This window comes from Strix aluco, chromosome 18 (genome assembly GCF_031877795.1).
Source record: "Strix aluco isolate bStrAlu1 chromosome 18, bStrAlu1.hap1, whole genome shotgun sequence".
In the NCBI taxonomy this organism is placed as follows: Eukaryota; Metazoa; Chordata; class Aves; order Strigiformes; family Strigidae; genus Strix; species Strix aluco.
Window position 1 is genome coordinate 11606117 of NC_133948.1, and position 22571 is coordinate 11628687.

At 45.4% G+C, this 22571-nt stretch overlaps 1 protein-coding gene and 1 long non-coding RNA gene across 2 annotated transcripts in view; one reads left to right on the forward strand and one right to left on the reverse strand.

Moving 5' to 3' along the window:
• BCR (BCR activator of RhoGEF and GTPase) overlaps positions 1-22571 on the reverse strand; it is a 102631-nt gene that overhangs the window by 8639 nt on the left and 71421 nt on the right. Inside the window, exons 9-21 of the mRNA XM_074844111.1 lie at positions 19352-19473; positions 17966-18134; positions 16454-16573; positions 15451-15526; positions 14761-14865; positions 13838-13912; positions 12561-12658; positions 11751-11882; positions 4102-4161; positions 3869-3978; positions 2896-3035; positions 1307-1441; positions 597-702 (exon numbers count right to left, since the gene is read on the reverse strand). Of these exons, the coding sequence (XP_074700212.1) occupies positions 597-702; positions 1307-1441; positions 2896-3035; positions 3869-3978; positions 4102-4161; positions 11751-11882; positions 12561-12658; positions 13838-13912; positions 14761-14865; positions 15451-15526; positions 16454-16573; positions 17966-18134; positions 19352-19473 (1448 nt within the window). The remainder of the gene's footprint in view (positions 1-596; positions 703-1306; positions 1442-2895; positions 3036-3868; positions 3979-4101; positions 4162-11750; positions 11883-12560; positions 12659-13837; positions 13913-14760; positions 14866-15450; positions 15527-16453; positions 16574-17965; positions 18135-19351; positions 19474-22571) is intronic.
• On the forward strand, positions 7530-9983 carry LOC141931685 (uncharacterized). Its single transcript, XR_012625647.1, has 2 exons — positions 7530-8035; positions 8559-9983. It is a non-coding gene; the product is annotated as an uncharacterized LOC141931685 (long non-coding RNA).

The following is a 22571-nucleotide window of genomic DNA, read 5'->3' on the forward strand; positions in this document are numbered from 1 at the left end:
AAAACACATATGTAAATTAACACATTGTGCATGTGTTAAGCAAGCGTTTTGCATTACTATCAAACACATGGAAATACTCCTTCACAGTTACAACCGTATTACAAAGCCATAGACAAGATCAGAAAGACTAGTCGAAGCAAGGAGTTGACAACTCCAGTTAGCAGAAGTACAAAGCTGCAATTTTAAAAAATACATTATGTTAGATTGCAAACACCTTTTGAGACAGGGCTCACAAGTCCTTAAACATGGCCAAAGCTTCACAATTTATACTAAAACCTTTCCCAATCTTTGTCTCCAGATGCAGGTGCAGTTTTGCAGTGATATTGCACCAGGAATTTGCATTTGCACTAGATAAGCCCCAAGACTTTTGTTAGCCCTTTCCTCCACTTCTAATCCTGAGTATGAGTGGAAATAGATTCAGGATTTAGTGCCTCACTAACTGAGTATGAGACAATAGTTGTCTGATGAGCATTCACAGCAAATCAGCAAATGCTTCTTCATTTGCATGATTCAGCACAAATTCAAGGAAAAGGCTCCCCTTTTCAAATAATGATGCTTTACACGTTAAATAGGTGTCTAAAGGATCCACATGTTACCTTTTTAAATGGTCCAGAAGGAAAAGGAATGTCACAAGGTTGGGTTCTGGAAGCGATAACAATAGATTCAACATACAGCTTTCCTTTGCAACAGGATCTGAAAGTGCTACAAGACAGAAAATAACAAAACTTCACCATAGGCAGTGAACAAGAATTTGACTGACTGCATAATTTCCCAGAAGAACAAACATGGATGGTCCCGAACAGACTGTAATTCCACCATAGGCTGGAAGGTCAGAGCTGCACATCAATACCCCACAGGACCTCTTTCCTTTATGTCATAGACACATAGAGAATCCTTTTCTCTCAAGCAGTTCAAGGGCTTTCAGATTTTCAACCGTTACGATGGTTCTCCCCTACATCAAGACAGGATGAGGTATACCCGCCCCCCGCCAAGAGGGCGTCCCCGCAAGGCCGAATGGGCCAAACAGCACACACAGCCTCAACAAGAAGGCTGGCATTCCATTCTTTACCTACCCTTCAGAAACCTGGACATTGTCAGCTTACAAAAAAAGCACAGCAATTGCCCATATTCAAGTGCATAGGAAGATGTCGGCATTCCAATGCTCGTTTCTGAGCTCCATTTCACTTCCCTAACAGCCTGCTCCAGGCTTGTGTCCAACACTGTAAATATGTGTTTTGTATTGCTTTAGGAGCAGCCTCCTACGGAAGAGTTTGGGTTACCAAGGGTTATTTCTGCTACTACTTACCAATGCCCTCAGCAAAGTTGGGGTACAGTTCGTCTGTGAAGAGGGGTTCAGGCAGTTCCCGGAAGTACAGTTTCAAGGTGCCTGCAATGGCATTAACATCCATCTCGCTCATCATCACTGACACGTCTTTGTTATCTGAAAGAGAGAAGAGGGGAAGCAGGGTAACGAAGCTGCTGGCCTTGCATCCGTTCTTTTTCTTGCCTTGGGTCTCTTTGTTTATCCTTTGTCTTTGCCCAAATAGCTGAGAGTTTTCCTGTTTACATTTCTACAGATGAAATGAGCTACCTTCTGACAACCAAGAAGTGCTGCACAAATTACTGCAAAGAGTTTATAGCTTTAAATCAAGTTGAGGGAACCTCACACTACCCAGGGTTAGTTATGCTGTGCCAGCAACCGCAGCCTGATCTGGCACAAGCCCTGCTTCACTGTATTTATATGCATTTCAACTTTTGTTAGCAACAACTGTTGTTATTCCAATTCCCTGCCTCTAACAGCTTAGAATAAGAGACTCAGAGGCTGTCTAACTCCCCACTGAGTGTAGCTAAAGTACACAGGCAATTCAGGGCTCATATTTCAGTTTTGTTACTATTAAGAACAACAAAACCACCCCCTTTCCCTAAAACAAACAGACCAACCAGCAGAGCCAGTGCTGGTTTCATGAAGCTTAGTGTAAAACAGCATTTATTATAAATGAAAAAAGTGAAACACCCTTACTTGCACTAGTGAAGATTTGGTAGCTTAGAGGGATTGAAAAGAAAATACAAGAAGGAAGAACTTTCACAAAATAAGTGAAGAAAAAGTGCAGGGAGGGTGAATTTGGGCAACTGGCACAGGCCTCATGACTGCTTGCATCAAAAGGGTGTGGTTTGAGCGGTCCTTGGACCATCATGTGGAGGCTGGAAGTAGGACAGAATTTCACTTTTTGCACCTCAGCAACTTGGAGGTGTTTCATCTGCCTGATCTTGGATGCCTTTTGAGACATACATGCCCTTCTTTTAAATGCAGCACCAGTAAGGAGCCCTTTTCTGCTCAAGATCAAAGAAAGCTTTACAAAGGTTGGTCAAAATTATCTAATTTTACAATCTGCACACACCAATCTAGGCAGAGTTAAGAAGAGAACTCAGGAGCCCTGACCACCCAAATTCAGTTTTGTAAACAGCCTTCCTAGTAAACCTTAGAGCATTGTTTTTGCTGTCTTCCTTTCACAAAGCAGTCTTAATTTCAGGGACTTCTATTAATTTGAAGACCTCACAACTGTGAGGAAATTACACCTTCCGATTGCTGCCGCTTCCCCCGAGGAAGGCGTCTGCTATTTACAAAGATTTGGGAAGGGAGGCAAACCCACCATTTTATGTGTGCTGGGAAGAACAACAAATGCATTATTTAGTGTAAGGATCCATCCCATCTTGGGTTATATCTGTAGCTGAAGAATATTAATAAAATATGAAGCCAGGGTTAAAATTACTCTTGTGTAAGAATTTCTACCTCTTAATGCTTCTTGGGGAACAGAAGTTTAAAAACAGCATAGCCACCTGACCGGGGTGCAAGTTCTCACAGTGCAAAGGAAAAGATCAGACACAAATACTTACTGACATCAAAGGCAGCTTTCAAAGCCTGGATATCGGTTGCAACCCCAGAGACACGGTAGATGCCCACCTCCTCCATTCCACGCCGCTCTATCTCCTCCACACACTGGCGCACTATGTAAGGCACCTTCGATCTCTCTCTCCTTAAGAAAGCCAGACAGAAGAGTTCAGTACAGCCCACCCTCTCCATGGTCATTACCCCAGCCAGCTAGGGCTGGCTAAAATCACCCCAATGTTTTGCTGTGCAAAACTCATCTAGAAAATGGGGTGGGAGAGAGTCTGAGCTGGCAATCCAGACTGAGCTGAAATACTCCATTTAAAACTGGAGAGGGTTCTCTGACTGTCTCAGCCTGGCTCTGGCTGTTCTGCAGCTGCCCTGAGCACTTGAGCTTCTGGCTGGATCCCAGTGCCCTGAAAGTCTGTGACTCCACACAAGTAACCAGAGGATTCCCAAACAGACCTCGGATACATAGCAACGCTGTTGCTTTCCAGTTAATGCAGTTCCATAGGGAGGAAGTCCCACACTTCCCAAACTCTATAACAGAACAAACAGGTTTCTTCTGGCAAACGATTCATGACAAAAGATCAGGGGTTAAAATAATACAACAGGATCCAAAGAACTTGAACATTTCCGATTATGGAAAGGAAACGTCACTGTTCATTGGCTATGGAAATCTGTGACCCAGTCAGCTAACTACAGAGAAAAGGAGCAAGGGGTATTTCTGGAACTCAGGGAAGTAAACACCCTGGGTTTCAAAGCCTGTGTGCACACTGGTTTTTACCCCTGAAAAAAAAAGCAGCTCAGAGAATTTACAGCATCTCCTTTCTGCAGCCACAGCCATCTACACTACTACCCGAGTGGGGCAGACTGGACTGACAAATCCTGCAGTGGGTGCAACCCACGGGCCAGTTCACTTTCCAAAAAAAAAAAAAAAAAAAAAAAAATAACAGAGAGAAATGTGACCCATCAGCTCACTTGGTGACAATAGCGATCTTGACCCCGAACACCCCAGTCTGTTTCCGGGATGGCATCCTTTTCAGGCTAAACTCCCGACTGGTAAACTTCACCGACAGCTTCACTTCAACCTGAATAGAAGAGAACAGCTGTTACCTTTCAAACATTTTCTTTTCTATGCTGCAATGAAGAGCAAAGAAATAAAGCACGTAAGAGGTACAGAAGCAGTGCTAACTTCTGTTTTCCATACTTACTCCATTCATTGAGATGACTGTGCGTTGCCAATCTTTGTCCTGCAATGCCTGTGGGTCCAGCTGAAAAACATGGAAGTTACTCATGAGCTAGAAACAGAGAAATCAGCTATCCTGAAAGGCTTCTGCAAGTGGGCACAGCACTACCACTTTCAGCATGCTATTTCTTTTCCACAGGAAAACACACATTCCAAGGTCTCCCAGGTTTCAGGTAATGGCACACTCAGATATTGTGCAGTTCTCTAAGCAGGGCCAATGAGGACTCACACACATGGAAAATACAGCAACGTGGGTGCAGTGTCTGCTCACCAACAAAGGCAACCTCAGTGAGCAAAATCAATGTTTGAAACCCAATAACCTCAGCTTTCATAGGACGACAGACTGCATTCATTGCTGAGGCACAATAGGCACGTTAACAGCCAAATTTGTCCCATTCCATATGGCTAGGAGTCAGAAAAGGGGAGGAGAAATTTCTGAAATAACTTATTTGAAATAGAGGAAACTGTCTCCCTCTGCAGTTTTCTAGAGACAGGTGAGGTTGGATGAGTGTGAAATTACTGCACTGAAATAAGAAGCCAGGCTGAAGAACCTCATAGCTCTTGGCTACGAAGCTAATAGCTTCCAGGAAGGACTACGTTCCACTGAAGAAAAAAAGACATAATGACCCTAACAGTGAGATCAAGGAAGAGAAATATGAAGTGATCCACAGAGACACAAGTAATTTTAAACAAACCAAACCCCTCTCACAATCTGACGGAGGAGAAATGGAGAAAATCAGCCCAGAAAACATGGAAAGTCCTTCTCCTTCAACCTGCCTATTCCTTTTCCTTTCAACTTAAGCATGGCGGCAGGAAGAACACCTGGCCCCACTACTGCAAGAATTCATTAAGCAGAAACAAGTCCTGAAGCAAAGCCCTGATCTCCCATTTTCAGCTTTGCTTTGAGTGGGCAGTTGTGAGGCTGGGGAGCAGCTGACTCAAGTACTCAAACATCCCCCAGCAATGCCAATACTGCCTGGGAGAGTCCAAACGCATCTGAACGTCTGGAGAACAGCACTTTGCTCAAGCTAGACTGGCAAAAGAGAAAAGAGCTGTCTGCATGGGGACTTGTATCAGCAATCAGAACCAGCCAAAGGAAGCAGACTTCCGTGCCTCCCGCGATGGCTTTGTAACACTTGGCTCTTCAACAGAGACACAGTAAGACCGGAAGGAGGCAACTGCACTAGACCCTGTGTTTTGAGTTTACTGTTGTCAGCAAACAAAGAGACACTCAGTAACTAGAGCTCTTTCTGCAGCACAGCTCCTCCCTCTCACAGAGCTCCATGCAAAAGCAGAGTTCTCTGACAGGCAGAGGTAAATGTTGAAACAACGGCAGCTGCAGTACATCCTGGGAGAGTTCAAATGCAGTCATGCTCGCGCTCTCAAATCATCAACAAACTAGCCCAATACTGCTGACAGCTACCGAGACAAGTCCCCCTACACCCTTCCCCCTCCCCAAAAAAGACAACCAGCAGAGAGAAAAATTTCTCCCTGTTTGCTCACACTGCAGAGACCCCAAGAAGCAACAGACAAGCAAGTCAGGCCAACCTTATCTCTGCGCACTTTGTTACGGACGTGAGCCCACAGCGGGACGCTGCCAGCACACACATGCTTTCCCGTCGAATTGGATCGGTTCCTGTAGGTGCAACTCTGGCAGAAATTCCTGAAGACCCCTTGTAAGGAATAGTCAGTAACCAGTAGCTCCCACATTTTGGGACTGCACAAAGGTCCAGGAGGCCAGTGGGCAGCCGTGCTTAGCTTCAGAGCTTCAGCAAACCCAAATAACAGACTGCTTGCCAACAGGGTTTGCTTATAACTCTGGTGGAACAGATCCGCCCCCGCCTCTGTGGCTGGCCAAGGTCCCTACAAGCTGGCCAGAATCTAGGTTGTTCTTCCCTGAATTTCCGTGCTGGAAGTTTGGTTTCTTTCAACAACTGCATTCTTTCCCAGAATCAAGAGGAAACCATTTCTGAAGTGTCTGGTTTCCTACGAAGAGCAACCATGCTTAGTATTCCTGAAAGCTTTATCTCCAGCTGCCTAAATAGTCATCTCGTTAAGCTGCCAAAATGGCCCTGCTGATAGACACAGCCACAGCTGATCCTCCAGCTCAGAAGCCGTTTTCCTTATGCACTTAGAATGGAGTCACTGAGAGTGTATTATTTATAGCAGGGAGAGGCTGCTTAAGACTGAAGGGGAAAGAGGGTTTTGAGTATTTGCCAAAAAAGAGTTCAGCAGGGTCCAGTTACAGTTTGTTTAAGCTAACAGGTATTACTGGTTATCTCTCAGTGATAACCACTGTACAAAATTAAAGCAAGTAAATAGCTAATAAAAAGTACAAGCCAAAGTCCTACTCTGTCTCAAGAACGAATATCATATGGCTGCAAAGGACTAGCAGAAGCAGTGTGCTGGAGCTGAGAGCTTGCAGAGACTCTTCCTTGCTGGGTAACTACTGCGAGTGTACCTGCTGCCACCTCGTGCTCCCTTCCCTCTGGACTCTGTTGCAGGGCTGGTGGGACCCCCACACACCCCACCTGCTGTTTGACTCCTGCTGGAGAACAGCTTATATTGAGGAGACAGTTAGGGAGAACAAGCACCAGGGAGTGGGCCTGGCTGACCAGAGCCAGCCCTGCATAAATCACTGGCAATAACAACAGCAATTAAAAACAAAAAATCCCCCCCCCAGGTGCTTTTTAAATAACAAAGCAAAATGATGAAAGCTAATAAAAGAGCAAAGCTTGAATAAGCTCTCAGCAACTGAGACAGGAAGATCAGGTCTAACAGTCTGATAAAGTCACCATAAGACATAACAAGAGTCAACAGGAAGCTAAGAATGTCATTTAGACTTTGAGCAAGCTTTCAGTCCTGCACCCTACAGACGACTGACCTTCTAAGGCCAGCAAGAGCAGCACCGGGGAAGGGCAGCTGGAGCAGACAGGGTACAAACAGACTGAAGACAAAGAGAGTTCGCGGGTGTGATGCTCCAGCATAGAGAGGGCCTGTGACAAATGGGGTCATGCTGTCTTCTGGTCTGGTTTGGAGATCAGTGACCTGGAAGAAGGAACACTGAGTAGAATAACGCAATCTACAGACAGCGTGCCAAAAGGAGGCTGCTCTGAGCGAGCAAGCACATAGTGCTCGCTTTGCCAGCTCAAGCAGGGGGAGGCACTGTGAAATGGCTGCCTCTGCATTAATTTGACAGTGAAATGTACTGCACCTCTAAACATTTCCTTCAAACAATTGCTTGGTTTGAGTGACAAAAGGACCTGTCCCATCTCCACTGAAACAGTGAAAAATTGTGTTGTTTCCATGACCTATGCAAATAGGACAGACGTGCTAAAACCCTCAAAGACTGTATCCCACGGGCTTGTGTGCACAGTCCCCACCAAAAGCCCATGCTGCACAGGAAAAATACAAACCAGTTTGTCTTTACTCCCCCAGCACCTCCAGGCCCCCTGTGGCCTGTTCTTTGGCACTTACAGCGGCAAGCTACATCCCCAAATTCACTAATGAATCAAGCAAATGCCTGTCTATCCTGCACAAAACACAAAAAAACCAAAGCAGCTCAGCACCACAGGGATTTCTGAGTGCAAATCTCTGGCCCTCGCAGCAGCTTAGCTGAATTAAGACAGACAATTAGCGTATAGCAGTTGGGTGTAGCTGAGTGCGCAGAACACAGAGTGGTGAGGACCAGGGAGAAAGGCAAACTGAGCATGCTGGTCAATGGCAAATGCAAGCCAGGCACTAGGGAGGGTGTCTGTGCTCTGCCTTAGGAAACCACCACAGCGAGCTTGGTGATTATTCTTTTACCCCAGAAGAGAAAACATACAGAAAGAGAAAAAAACCAAAGAAGCATCAGTAGAAATGAAATGCCTGGGAGCAAGGACTGAGGCAACCTTAAGGTTAGTGTGTTTTATGCTATTTATTCACATTACTTCCTCCCTTTATTAAATCTCCCTGGCAACTTTACACTCCATCAATTTTTAATTGTAACTGATGTGACATACATGTTGTCAGAGTCTCACTGCTGCTGAAAACTCCCAGTCCAGCCATAACCCCATTCTTCTTAAAGCTCCCCACTGACATGTTAATCTTTCCCACCATCACCCTTTAGACATGACCCATTGCCTTCTCCATTTCCACCCTATTTTCATTGCTGGGATACTGTTCTGCATGAGCAAACTGTTTAAATGAAGTTGAGTGTGTAAAAGGTTTTCTGAGTTGACACTTGGGCGGTACAGCATGTGACAATCTGTTTTACATGGAAAACAACCTAGATGTCTGAAATAGCCATGTGCACTGCTATGAGACATCCCAGATAATTAAGCAGATAAGAGTGATTGTTTTGCATGGCAACAGAGGAATGGTGTTGCACTGCTACCACAGAATGACTGATCTAAGGTCATATCCTCCCTGATTTTCCAGCACTGCTGTGAGAGAGAAGGAAATGGTTTGCCTGAGCTGATCATGCAGAAGAAAAAACAACAAAGGAAACAGCATTTCTAGGAGGCACCGACTGGAGGAGACAGATCACAGGATGAAGTATCAGTTTACTCATGCAGTCTGTTCCCAAGGCAGAGGCCAGCTTTGCTGACATATGTGCCCACTTAGATGCAAGTGTCAGGACCAAACAAAAGGCTGCCACACTCAAAACGTGTGGATGTGCCTGACACATTAAGTGCAAAATTCAAAGAGTGGAAGGGCCAGCCTTGCAAGTGCTGAAGGTAACAACAGAAAAAAAAAAAAAAAAATTACAAATAGAGAGTCCAACATGAGAAGAGCTGATGCTTACAACTGAACTGAGACTCATGTTTCCTCCTATAAGACGATGTCCATTTCTTCCTCCCCCAAATCCCCCAGTAATTTCAGTTTCACAGTGTACCCAGGAATAGTACCTTCTCCCTGTATTTCTCATGCCCAAGATGTAACAGAAGCCCCCAGCCATGCGTGCTGGCTAGTTAAACACTGCACATCCAGTGCTGCCATTCCCAGAAAGTCTGATGAGGACTTCACTTCTACATTTACAGGAGGTTCTCCCATATTAAAACCTCGTGGTTTTATTTTTCAGGGATAAAACTTGCAGGTTGGCAAGCAATGAAGCTCTTGCATGTAGCTATAAAAAGAGGTAAATAAAATATTCCATAGGAAAAGAAAATATGAGCAATGGGAGCTATTAAAATTGCTGCCCATTCCTGGAAGCTTCTGACCACATGGACCAATTTCCAGTCTTCCTTCCTCCAGTGCCATTATGTAACGGAGAGATTTAATAAACATTTCACAGCCAAAACAGTCCTCGTCTCCTTGATGCATTGTCTTTATCACTGCAGCTCAGAGAATTTGGTGAGTCAAAAATCCCAGCAGTGGGAAGTTGCAGATTTACAATAATACATGGCTTAACAATACATTGCAATTTAGCCAACACAGAAATTTCCCTGTTTTCATCAGCAGGAGGATGCAGACACGACTCTTCATGTTCCCAGAGTTTTTAGCTAAAGGGAATTTAGGAAAAAAAACCTCATCCAACTTCACAGACTTTACCTTTACACAAGGCAGACTTTGGCTGAATAATGACAATGCAATGACAACAACAACAAAGCAGAAAGCCCTAGATACGCTAGCAACTGTAAAGTTAACAAAATTTAATGTAAAAGCACCTGGGAAAATCCTGGAAGAAAATGAGTATGAGACCAGTGACTGGAAAAGATGCTGACAGCATTAATACAGCTAACCTTCAGCCACAGATTGTATTTGATTTTGTTGCTGCATTATTATGATTTGAAAAATGGTGTTTGCTTTAAAAATAAAACTAAAACAAAATAAAAACCCTTAATAATTCTTATCAACCCAGAATCTTACCAGACTCTTACGACTTCTCTTTGCATTATTCCCTAGTGTTAAATAGTTGTGTGATGGGACAGAAATCAGAGTTATGAGGATGTTCTGAGAGTTCACCAAGTGTCTTTACAAATTGCAAGGGGGGATTTACTGCAAGCAAGACAACTTTCACATTTGTCTTTTATTATAGAATAGAATGCAACTTTTGCACATTCATCAAAAACTTTTTTTTTTCCACTTTCCACTGTTCAGATTTCTCTAAAAGAATCAAGATGCAATTAATATTCAAGTATCACCAAAGAGTATTTTTACTTATTAAGTATAAAATGTTTTAACAGAATGTATAAGTACTGTGTATAAAAATGCCCACTCTGGTGAAAAGCAGTTGTTAAAAATTTAAAAGATTTTACTCATTTTTTAATTATTCTATGTAAAATATTTGAAAAATTTAGAGGGTCAGTGATTTCAGGGTTTTCCATTATAAGCACACAAATCTCCAGGGCATTTCAGGGCTGAAAACTTGCTCTTTTGTAGTTGCTCAACTCCACGGAAGATAAGCTTTTGCTAGCAGAAGGGACGTACACATTTCTGGTTAGCCTGAGACACATACATAGGAGGCACCCTGTACTAGCATTTATTGATTTGTACGCAAGTTTTCTTTGTTTGGCAACAAAAGCTTTCCCTGAAAACAGTATGGCAGCCTCAGGGCTGCAAGGAGGGAGGGAAAGGAACAGGCCTAATGAATCTCATTTAAACAATGAACCCTCCTAGAGTAAAGGTGAGATGCGATCCTGCAGGTGCTCTCAGTCAGAGCTGTTTCTGAAATCCCAGAAATGGCCTTGGCCTGTGTGACCATCACTCAGACGCTGGAGAAAGCTGTCATCCATGGAGTGATGAAGAGTGAAACGTAAATGGAGGAGAATTGGTGGTATTTTTCAGCATGCCAGAAAGGAAGAGGTATCTGGGCAGGGTCTCTGCTCTGTACAAAGAATGTGTCCTCAGAGCAAGCATTTAAACACCCTCCTAAAGCCGTGGACAGACAGTGCAACAAACTGGAAGAAGAGGGGGAACATATGTTCTCCATGTCGACCTCCACTGATGGCCCGATTTCTCCTGCATGGAGCTTTAACACTTTATCACACAGCAGCTCCCGGAGAGCAGCATCCGTTTGCAATCATCTCATCACCTCCCCTATTGTATTACAAATTTGCCACATAGACAAAGTGTCCCATGCTGATTCTCAGCGCTGGAAATCTCTCTCAGAGGCAGCCTGCTGTCATGGACACTATGCTCTGGACATGGCAGTTATCAGGACAATAAGCCAAGGCCTTGCTATCACATCAATCAGCTTCCTGCACGTACAGAAGGTAGCATTTCTTCCACATGATTTACAGAGGGGAGATAGTATATTCATTGCTTCATCTTTTGTCACAAATGGAGCATTCTCAACAGTGCCCAGGGCTCAGTGACAGTGCAGTTACTATATACTGTGCTAGAAGTTTTGAAGTTAACAGGCAAATCAGAGATCAAAATGTAAATTTTCGTGAAAAAGCATCTGTTCCATAAGGGTACTGAAATAAGCTTAGGGGACAAGGCAAGAGGGGTAAAAGCTGTTGACTTCCCACCTGTGAATCACACGGTATACCCCATAATCTGGAGGAAAATCTCCAATGCTGAGACAATCGGAAGGCAGAAAAAAACCTCCCTGATGCACTCCAGGATTCAAAAGTCCTGTTATGTTTTGCAGTATGGGTGGCAGGAATGAGTTAAGCACAGTCTTACCTGGATTTGTCCTTTCCCCATTATTCGATCTGTGCTCTCTCCATCCTCTTTGGTGAGCTTGGTTTTGTTGTAGCACTTTTCATAGCACAGAATCCGCAGAGTCTGTGAGCCTTCCAGCTCAATCTCAAACTCCTGCAGGGCACCAGGAAAGGAAAGAGCAATGAATACATCACAGCAGGACACCAGTCTCCTAATAATCAATCTAGTCTCCTTAAAACTCATCAGGAGGGAGCATTTAAGGACTGATCAAAACCTCCTCCCTAACGAGCTGGTCTAGAAACAAACTGAAATTCTATTTTGTATATGTGGTGGGGTCAAATCAGAGACTAAGATGGTTGACTCCTTAGTCAGGTTCCACTGAGTTTCAGCAAAGCATCATTTGGAGAAACAAACTCGCCCACCTTCCTTGTACTTAATTTTGCTCCCCAGCAGGTTTGAGTTGGCTGTAAACAGGCAAAATGTCTATAGCTAATTCTTCCCCCTCACAACAAATAAACAAATCCACCTCCTTCTTCAACATACTTTCATTTGTCTTTAAAAAAAAAAAAAAAAAAATCAAACATGCATCTGTTTAAATGATGAAATGCTGGACAAGACTCATTTGTACTGAAATGTTTGTTTAACTGTAGCTAATTCCAGATAAAATCTGCAAGCCCTGACAGCCAAATGAACCTGGCATAAAAGTGTTTTCTGAGAGGCAGCATATGCAGTGCTGAGGATGCAGCAAGTTCTTCCACTTGCGGTTTTCTGCCCATCATGCATTGATGTTTGGCACATGGAACAAGTCCCATTAAGAAAAATCCAACCTACCTCATTCCAGTTGGGCTCTGTGGTATCTCTGTAAACTCTAGTTTTAGCCTTGTTCACAAAATACCCGAAAGAATCCACCTCTAATGTGCAGTACAAATCTGAGCAGGGGAGACAGGGACAGAAACTTTTAAAAATTTCTAGAATCTCCTAACTTGCATTAATTACTTTCTGGGTGTGTCTTCATTTGCATCTTCTTTGTATTAGTACCAGTAACACTGTCCAGCACAAATCTCATCATCTGGGCCAGCAGAGTTGCCTTTATGAAGCTGAAGTACCAACACAGCTGTATAAATGACCTCAGCACAGACAAGCCCTTCACCTCTACCAAGAATCAGGTGTATGCTATATCCAATATTTCCCAAATGAACCCACAATGAGCAGAAGGTGTACACCAATGAGAAATGAAACATCCCCAGGTAGATACTGGCCCCCATCAACACATCAGAACCGGTTTCACTGAGAACAGCATCAGTATAACATCCCTCAGAGAGTAGGGTAGCAGCCAGCCATCAAAAACTCATTATCTTCATAAATTGCTTAATTATGTGGTATCTGGTGTTTTTGAAGAGCTAGTAATGAGCTGTAGACATTGTCCCTGTTTGTAGGTTATGTTGTAAGTGAAGTCAGTGGTTCAGCAGGAGGAAGGCTAACAGAAAGCACCGACATCCAGTCCACTCCTTTCCTCCTGAGGCTGCATGCGCAGCTTAGATAAGAACAGGTTCCCCAGCCACATGGCTAGGAAAGCTTTGCAGCTTTTCCTAGATTATCTTCATCAACAATTGAAAAGCATGTTTATTTCTAAGAGGTGTCCTCTTCACTATTTTTTCACCTTTTTTGATCCTTCTGTCAGATCACTCCCCTGAATTTTTACAGCTCTTTCTTCACACCAGTAATTCTGGATGTCAGAGAATGCTTTCCATTCTTTCATTGCAAAATGAAACACAGTTGAAAGAGTTCAGGATAAGGGCTGACTTGTATCTAAAACTGTTTGGTAATTAGCAAACACTGCTTAAAAAACACACCAACAGACTAGGCCTAAAAAATAATGCTGCATGCTTGATCCTGATCTTTCTGAGAGTTAACTGTAGCATTAAAATATTGCACTCCCCTAAATTTACACCAATGCCCCCATTTCACTTCCAGTTCCCCAAATCACCTCTCCTCCTCACCATCACCCCAACTGCTGCAATCCTAAACCAGTCCACGCCGAGCTGTCACAGCCCCTGAATTATCTAACCCCTATCAATACCTCTGTGTATTACAGAACTGCAACTCACTTGAACTTTGCTTGAATCCTGTGGCAGAGTGGACAATGACATTCAGGAATCCATAGAGGCCTGGGGATTCATCATCTGTACAAAAGACCCAAGGAATTTTGTTACGTTCATAGAGGAGCCAAGAGTGAAAGACAGAGTGATGAGACTGATATTACACAGGTTGATGAGCAGAGGGTAAACTGTCCCTAAAAAGGATGGCAGGAGCACACAGCCTTGCCAGGCAGGAGCACACAGCCTCGCCATTTCAGCAAGATAGGAGACTGTTCCAGGTTCGGTGTCGGATTCACCTGTAATGCCTTCTGGCAACGCATGGCTTTTACATTTTACTTTTTACCTTCTAGGTCAGCAAGACAGCATGGAAGAAATTCAAAAGCAGAAAAAGTAAAATATAGAAGCTAAGTCTATACTAGCAGATTAAATAGTAATTTAGGATGGCCTCTGACACAGTTTTGGCCAACTAGTGTCCTTCCAAAGGATTCTCAGGCATAGTTCCAAGTTGTCCCAGGTTAGGACTCCAAGAGGCACGCCAATCCCTGGCATGATGGCTGCGTGTAAAGACCATTTAATAGTCAATGAATATATACTGGAAGATGTCCAGGAATATTTTATTCATTTAGATGAAGCCATATAATTTGAGGCTTGTATTTTTACTGTTGCAGCAAGTAACACTGGGATGACAAATTATTCTTGTTCCTGCTGCTCTCTTTGTATGCTATCATCTACTTCAACTAAACTACAAAAGTTGGGTACATATGGTCTTAGCTTTTGTTTTACAGGGACTCTCAGTTTGTAACTCATCACCAGGTTGAAGCCTGTAGCAAAAAGAAACAGTAAGAGCAGTTCTAGGGGAAATGCACAAAGGCAGGCAGAGGTAGGTTTTCACTGCAGCTGTACCATGTGAAAGCATAAACCAAAGGTCTCACCTTCCTTATTGATAGTGAGGGGAATGTTGTGGACTGTCTGAAGCTTCACACAGGAGTTTGTCAGCATCTGGAGCTCCACCGATGTGAGTGAGAAGCTTTTAAAGCCTGCCAAGGAGATTCAAAGAGGGTGGAGCTAAAACTCGAAGCAGAGGCTGGCTGCATGGTCCCTCATTCTGGGCATCCACGGAATAGCTGCTCCGAGGCCAATGCTCAGCAACAGTAGCACAGTGCCCAGGTCTGAACTGCTGCTGGAGCCCGGCTCAATGGAGGGCATATTTAGTTACTCTTTGGAGTTAAAAAGTCTCAGGATGGTTCACAGGAAACAAGGGGGGCCCTTATTTTCTTGCAAAGCCAAAAACCACCCATGTCAAAAAAGTAACTAAGTTTCTTTGGCCTGGATCCAGGTAAAAGGGTGCAGCTGTTCTCTCTACCTGGAATTGCACAGAGCTCTGATCTCCAGGGTAAATGGAAGAATTTCTCCACGCACTTACTAAGTGGTCTCCCTACACATTCCCTACACGTTGCTGCATGCCCTCAGACAGGTGCAGAGACAGAAGACATCTATATGTGCTGTGGATTTCAACACACATCTCTCTTTGCAGGGAACCCTGCCCCACACTCATCCTCTGGAATCCTGCTCTCTAATAAGATCACAGTATTTGTACCAATGCCCAGCTGAGGGACACTCACATTTCTTCTGCTGCTCCCGGATGTTCTCCCTCCACTCTGCCCTTTCATAGTCCGATGAAATGAGGAACGTGTAACTCTACCCAGGAAAACAGAAGAAAATGGAGTATGCATTAGTCTGACCGACCACTGACAGCAGGCCTGCCTGCCTCCCACCCCTCTCCAGTGGAAATTACTGGATATACTGTCCTAGTACTCCTGCCAGTTGCCCTACATCACAGCTTTGTCAGTGACAGGCAGGACTCTGGCAATGTGCCTTCTCAGCCATGTGCCAGCAGTACCAGCGTGGACTCCTGCAGTGAGAGCTTTCGCAGAGCTCCACCCTGCAAACAGCAGCTGCCTCCCTGGCAGCATGAGGTCCCACAGCAGCTCTGTGCTATTCCTCACGACGGGAAACCCAAAAGCCTCCAGCACAGGCCTGGACACGGACGCAAGCTGAGGAAGCGGTGCCCAGCGTGTGGATTTTCACTGAGTAGTAACAGGATCTTGTGAGAATCCTTTGCCATGTGCATGGGAAGGCCACAGTGACAGGTTACAGCCAGAGCAGGGGATACCTCTGGCACACTGAGCATCCCACAGCGCTGAAGGAGACTGTTCACAACCCTTCAGCACCCCTGGTGCCAAGGGCAGCCTACAGTCCTGAGGAGGCAGCCCTGAGTGTGCTAAGCCTTGAACTTGAAGGGGAGTCTAGAAGGCAGCTGCTGCAGAGCTTCATCTTAGGTGAAGAGAGCCATTCCTATGCTCTGCCAGGGCAGGTGCTGAAGTAGAGGATTAATTTCCAACATCATTTTTTAAATGCCAGTGTTGCATACAAATCAGTCATAGCCTTACAAAATGTCATCATAACTTTGGTGTAGCAGGGGTTAGGTGTCTGCTGCTTGGAGAGTGCTTTCAGGCCAGACAGTAGAGGGCATGAAGACCTCCTTGTACAACGGCACACACAGACACTCCCCCCTCCCCTTGACCTCTGTCCTGTACACTGAGGGACACCAGAAGAGCCACTCACCTTGCCATTGCGATTGTGGACCCGGAAGGCCATGTTGGGTGACATCAGCAGTAGGAGGGATTCCTGCTCCGAGAGCTTCTTTTTCAACCTCTCAATGACCTTGCTGCCTTTATTGGCCCTCTGAAGGGTGGGGGAGAGAGGGAAACAGAGGACACATATCATCCTCCAATGTCTGCCTCCATTTATGCTGATAGACATTTTAAGATCCACAGTCCCTTCCCTCTGAGTAGCCAAATGGCCCCGGGCAGGACAAATGCTGTCAAGAGGATCCACAGGGCTCCCAGCTGCTCATGAAGATGTTACCTGCAGTATCTCTACACTCAGGCTTGGCTCTGTTCCCCAATTCCAGCTGCCCCAGATGAAGGTGCAGAGCTGGGCCACTATCCCAGCTATACCCTGAACTTTCTGTTCCAGGGGCTGCAGCAGCATCATGTCACTGAGCAGCCATAGCACTGCTGGGACCTCCACAAACATCCTTAACTAAGGAGACTATAAGGAACTTCTCTAGAAGCTGCCCAGAACTCTGTTGCCAAAATTCTCTCCCGCTCACCACCCACCAATCTGTTTTCAACAGAGGTCAGCTAAAACCGAGGTTTTTCTTGGATAAAACCCAGTCCCAAAGCCAGCCATGTATATTGTTTGGCACTGATGCACCAAAGCACGTATCTTAGACACCTGCATGCTGTGAGTAAGAGGCTTCCACACTGTGTTCCTCCTAATATCTTTCTTTTTCCAGGAAACTCTCTCTGAAAGCCGGCCAGGGCAGAGAGGCAGAAGTATGTTCTTTGAAAGTGCGAAGGACAGTCTTCTCACAGTACAAGCAATCTTACTCATATCCTGTTCTACACACCAGCAGGCTTTTGGTTTTCAAACTCTTATTTCTCTTTTGGGTTCCAGGAAGGTTTGGACTCTAACACCTCTGAGAGAACATGTCTTGCAAACAAAGAGAAGCCTGGGCCAGAGACACCATATCTGCGTCAGACTGTCCAGTCAACATAATTGGTGTTCTCCATATGTTTGCTGGTGCTTTGACACCGATGAAGTCAGAAAAAGCTTCAAAATCATAACTGAGCCTGTGAAAATTCAGAAGTACATGGCTTCTGACCAAAACCACTTGGCAGGATCATACTTTAACACCAGAAATCAGCATGCCACACTCACAGTCCTTCTCATGTCTGCAGCATAAGAGCCCCGCCCTCCACACGGATGCTCAGGGATAGCAGTCACAGGCAGCTCCATGCAAGAGAGGAGCTACTGGGTACAACTACACTTTTTGTTTCTGCCTCCTCACAGGACACCATAATTCAAGCCATGCACTAGCATGAGCAATGATGAGCTGCAGAGCATCTGGATATCACTGATAACAGAGCTGCACGACAAGCCTCTGCTGAACAGGCTGTTTTAGCATAACTCCCCATGCTGTGCAGCTCTGGGAATGCTGCTTCTGTCAGCACCTCATCTCAGCAGAGACACCGAGCCTGTACTTGGCATGCAGTGCTCAAGCCCTTTTACCTTTTCACGCTGGATGTCATTCTTGATCTGGGATATCTTGATCTTCATGGCATCCAGTTCCTCATCAGGTACCAGTGGGATATTGGGCACTGCCTCAGACTCATCCACCATTTGGAAACTAAGGTCAGTGAGTGGGATGTACCATTTGCAGTCATATTGCTGGCTTTTTCTGAAAGACAGAAGGTCCAAACCTTTTACTATTACTGGTGTTTGGCAACACCCACTCCCCTTTCCCACAAGTCCTTCCCCGCTATAGTGCATAAGATACAGAATTGGGCACAACTTCACTGTGATTCCCATATGGAAAAAGTCTGGCAAAGGGCTGCTTTCCAGCAAGAAAGCCTAGAAGGTCCCACAGCCAGTACAGCATGTGACAAGGCAACTTGTTTTGTTATCTAGTTCTTTTCATCCTAAGAAACCACAACAATCTTTCACAAACTGTTTCAGTCCTGTGTGCTCTCTCTCTGAAGCCCCTGTAGAGGCAAAGTTCAAAAGCCATGTCATGCCTCTGACCCGGCTACTTGTGATCTAAACCCAGGTCTCTCCTGCCTGAGCTAGGAGGAACAAGTGGGGCAGACCTGAGCCAATATGTATAAACCTTGTATAATCCAACCAGCAGAGAGAAACTACAGCTCGTAACTGCCATTCTCCAGTGATTTCACCAGGATAATCAGTTCATTTTTTTAATGTTTCATGGGGTTTATTCCATCTCCACCTCTACTGTCAGGAACATCCACTCTGGGAATGACTCCCTCTTTTGAAGGTTCATTCCTCACAAGCATGTGCTTCAAAAGGGGCACAGACAACTTTTTGCTTGAGGAGGGCAAGAACATGAGAGGGGTCTTCCCAAGAAGAACATCTACCAAATGAAGAGAAGCCCTCTCTGAGGCAGGTATGTTGGTAAAGGTTTCTCCTCACTCATTTGTGAAAAAGTCAACAAAACTGTTTGTATAGCTGCACTCTGGGGTTGATACATAGTCTGTTTATTGTATCTTTGCCATTTTTCTGCAAAACTGTTAACTGGCTGTAGCTGCAGAGCCAAAATTAATAACCATAGTAACAAAAGAAAGTGAATAATGTCACATATTAAAAGAAAGGGGAAGTGGAAAAGTGAACGGCATTTGTCCAGAATACCAGCAGCTACAGCACATCCTATTTTCCTAGGAAGGCTCGGGGCAGAAGTGGGAGAAATTAACCTTTCCTAAGGGATCAGGACTTGGCCAAGGTTTCACATACTACCTTGCTGATCATTCCTTGTCTAACTACATCTTGTGGATTATGGTTACCCAGCTCTGGGCTATTCATATTCAACTAAAAATGCTGGCTGAACCCAGGATTCTGCTGAAGCTGAGGTGCAAAGCACATAGTCCAGAAGGAAAACCTCACCCTCCAATCTGCTTCTTGAGCTTGGCACACAGGAACAGATCAGTAAAAAGAAAGACATGACGTAGCTTGCGAGCCCCCTCAACCAGCTCCACCATGAAACTGTCCTTCAGCAGCTGCCGATGCTGGTGAAAAAAACAGAAAAAATGGTTTAGTGCAATATGATCCCCAGATTTAGCTCTTGGGCAACACATTCCTTAGACACGACTCCTACCAGAGCCAATTCTGTAAATCAGTCTAATTCAGAAAAAGGCTATTAAATGTTCCTTGCTGTATGCTCTGCTCCCTGCTGCTGCTCTCTCTCCCAGGGGCAGAAACGGCCATGCATCTCCTTTATTACCTGGTTCTGAGTCAGACTTCAGGCTTCTCTCCATCACCCGTTTCTGAGCCCAAGTGTGATTTTATTGTCATTGCCCAGCTTCTGTGTACTCAAGGGCCAGAATCACTGACAGCACATCATCCCCTCACAAACCAGCAGAGAGCAGCAAACACCACTCTTCAGACACTGAATTCCGCTTAAGCTGCCGCACCGGGAAGAGCGAGCGAACACCTCCAGGAACACTTCCACTCCCCATTCACAACAGCAGTTTGTCAACATCAACAGCCAAATGCCATTGCTGCTTCTTTATTACAAGTGCTGTTATGGGATAATTCCTGAACAAAATATGTATCTAGCAAACTTCTCAGTAGTCCCTTATCAGCCTGTGTTTAAATAGAACCATCTGGATATGCCCCCACTCTATGCCAGTTTAAATCTCTTTTATATATAAATATAAATATTAATATTCCCCAAACCTAGAAGATGCGAAGAAGCTGCACAACCCTGATGCCTTTATTCCTGTTTCTAGTTCCAGGGAGCTTTACAACCTCCTAAATAAGAGGAGCATGTTGGTAGGCAGAAGCATTGCTTTCCTAATTCCCTTATGGGGACTTCACAGTTGAAAGACAAAAAGGCTGGAGCACTGGCACAGAGACAGATGGCTGTGTGCTGCTACCAGTGACCAAGTCAGGAGTTTCAAGCCCTGTTCTACACTCAGGCCTTCTGCTCTGATGTCAGGATCAATGGCACTCTGAGTGCACATCCGGAATAGACATCTCCCACTGATTTGCAAACAGAAGTCAGGGATATCCAACTTTGGGAGAATTTTATTCCCACCAATATGTATCAACTGCCAGTGTTGCCTTCTTTCACAGCCAGTACAAGCAGGAACCATCAGCTTCTCCACACATGCTAAGGTATGCTAAGGTACTTTTCCCTGACCTGTACTATTTCCTTCCTACTCCAGCTAAGGCGATGCTTCCCTGACACCAATGAGCCACACGCTACACACACCATATATCCCTAGACAGCATGTGGCTGGGGATAGGAGAGATCTGCCAGCACTGTCACGCACTAACCAACGCCTCCCCCCGCTCCCTCACAGTCAGCTTTCTCCAGGCCCATGCTCAGGACCTGTCAGCACAACACCCTCCCGCCCTGCAGCATCTCTGTGATCCCCACGCTGGGAAATGCACACATGAAAACGGTCCATTTCCAGGAGGCAGCTGTGCTCAGCTATGCAGCAGTATGCAACAGCAAAGCAGTTAACCTGAGCGAGGTCAGCACATCCAAACTAGAAATAATGCCTCAGTTTCTCAGGTTAGGCCCCATGGGTTTTGTTTGCTGCGTGACTTAACAAGCCCTGAACACATTTACTGCAGAGGGTGTGGGAGTGCAAACCCCCACGCTGCCTCTCCTTCCGCCTACCATCTTTTCCATCTTGGCTCTTCAAAATGAAAACAAACCACATCAGTCCTGAGCCCAGCAGGCATCATGGCAAGGAACACAGGGCAGAGAAATGCCCTTGCAGTCATAATTCTTGTTTCCGCACTCTGTCCTACAGCACCCTAAACTTCCTGATACGGACTAAGAGCCTGCATTTTCCTGCGTGCAGCTGCACTAGCACCACCACTAGCTGTTAAAGCACACACAGTGTCAGCATCTCATCTTGGTGGTGCCTTCCATTACACAAAGGTCCTGGAAATCTGTGAGCAGTAGCAAAAGCTGCACCTTTCCCATAGTGCCAGGAAGCAAGGCTGCTCCCTAGCAGACTGTTGCACCATCTCTGGGCAGGAGTCTGTGGAGATCTGGTATCCAGCAGTGATTGGGCTCAGAAAGGCCTGTACATATGTTAATGTTTATTTTTAGGTGGGCGTGATCCTCCTGGCTTCTCCTCAGTGGTTTTGGAGAGAACGCCTGCCTGCATTAACATCTCTGCTGCTGATGCGCACTTCTGCGTGCCTCCTCCTCCTGCCTGGTGAACAAACCCCAGGTACAAAACTAGAAACACTGAGGTTTAAAAGTAAATAAAAAGGAGGAGGTATGCTGTGAGTAGCAAAAACACTCTCCACAGCTGCAAAGAATTTCATTAGGGAGCAATAATGAAGCAGGGAAAGATATTTTCTGAGCAAGCCAAAACCCTGATCTCAGGTTTCTAGATCTGATGCATATTAATTACACTGCAAATCAGCTCAGCTCCTCTGGGGCAATGAGAATAGCTGCTTGTTCCCAGCTCAACCTCTGCTCATTGTTCGTAGGTGTAAAGATGTTCTCACAGCTCACTCATCTCTGCTACCCAGCAGGATGTGGCACTGTTTCTTCCCTACCTGGCAGGGACACGGCACGGTCCTGACCTGACCTTCTGTCCCCCTCTGCCAGGCACTGGCAGTGTGCGAGATCAGCCAAGACCCCAGCCCAGCACCCCACCAAGAGTTCCTAGCTGAAAAATACCCCAGGCTAACCCATAGCATAGACTCAGCAGCCCATCCTGGGAACATGTCTCTGGTGGCAGATACAACATGGCCAGCAATGTGTTTCTGCACAGGAAACGGAGGGCACAGGCCCATGATTGCTGCTGGAGGACTGTGAAGGACTACTGCTCAGCCCTAGATCAGTCCCCTGGTTTTGGCACTATTCCAGCATCATCATATAGACCAGAGCATTTTGAAGACCAGCATGTCTTCAAGTGCAGGGGAAGCCCATACAGAGGCACCAGTGACGCCTTTGTGTCAGGCCTCCACAAAGTAAGAAAAGAAGAGCCCATCAATATTCCCTGCAGCAAGGCTACAGACCTCCCCACATGGCCTGCCTCGTCCAACCACGCCACACCTTCTCCTGCCTTCTGAAGTTGCACCTAACTTGCTGCTGCACAGTCCTTGGCTGTTACCTCCAAGCAGCCATGCT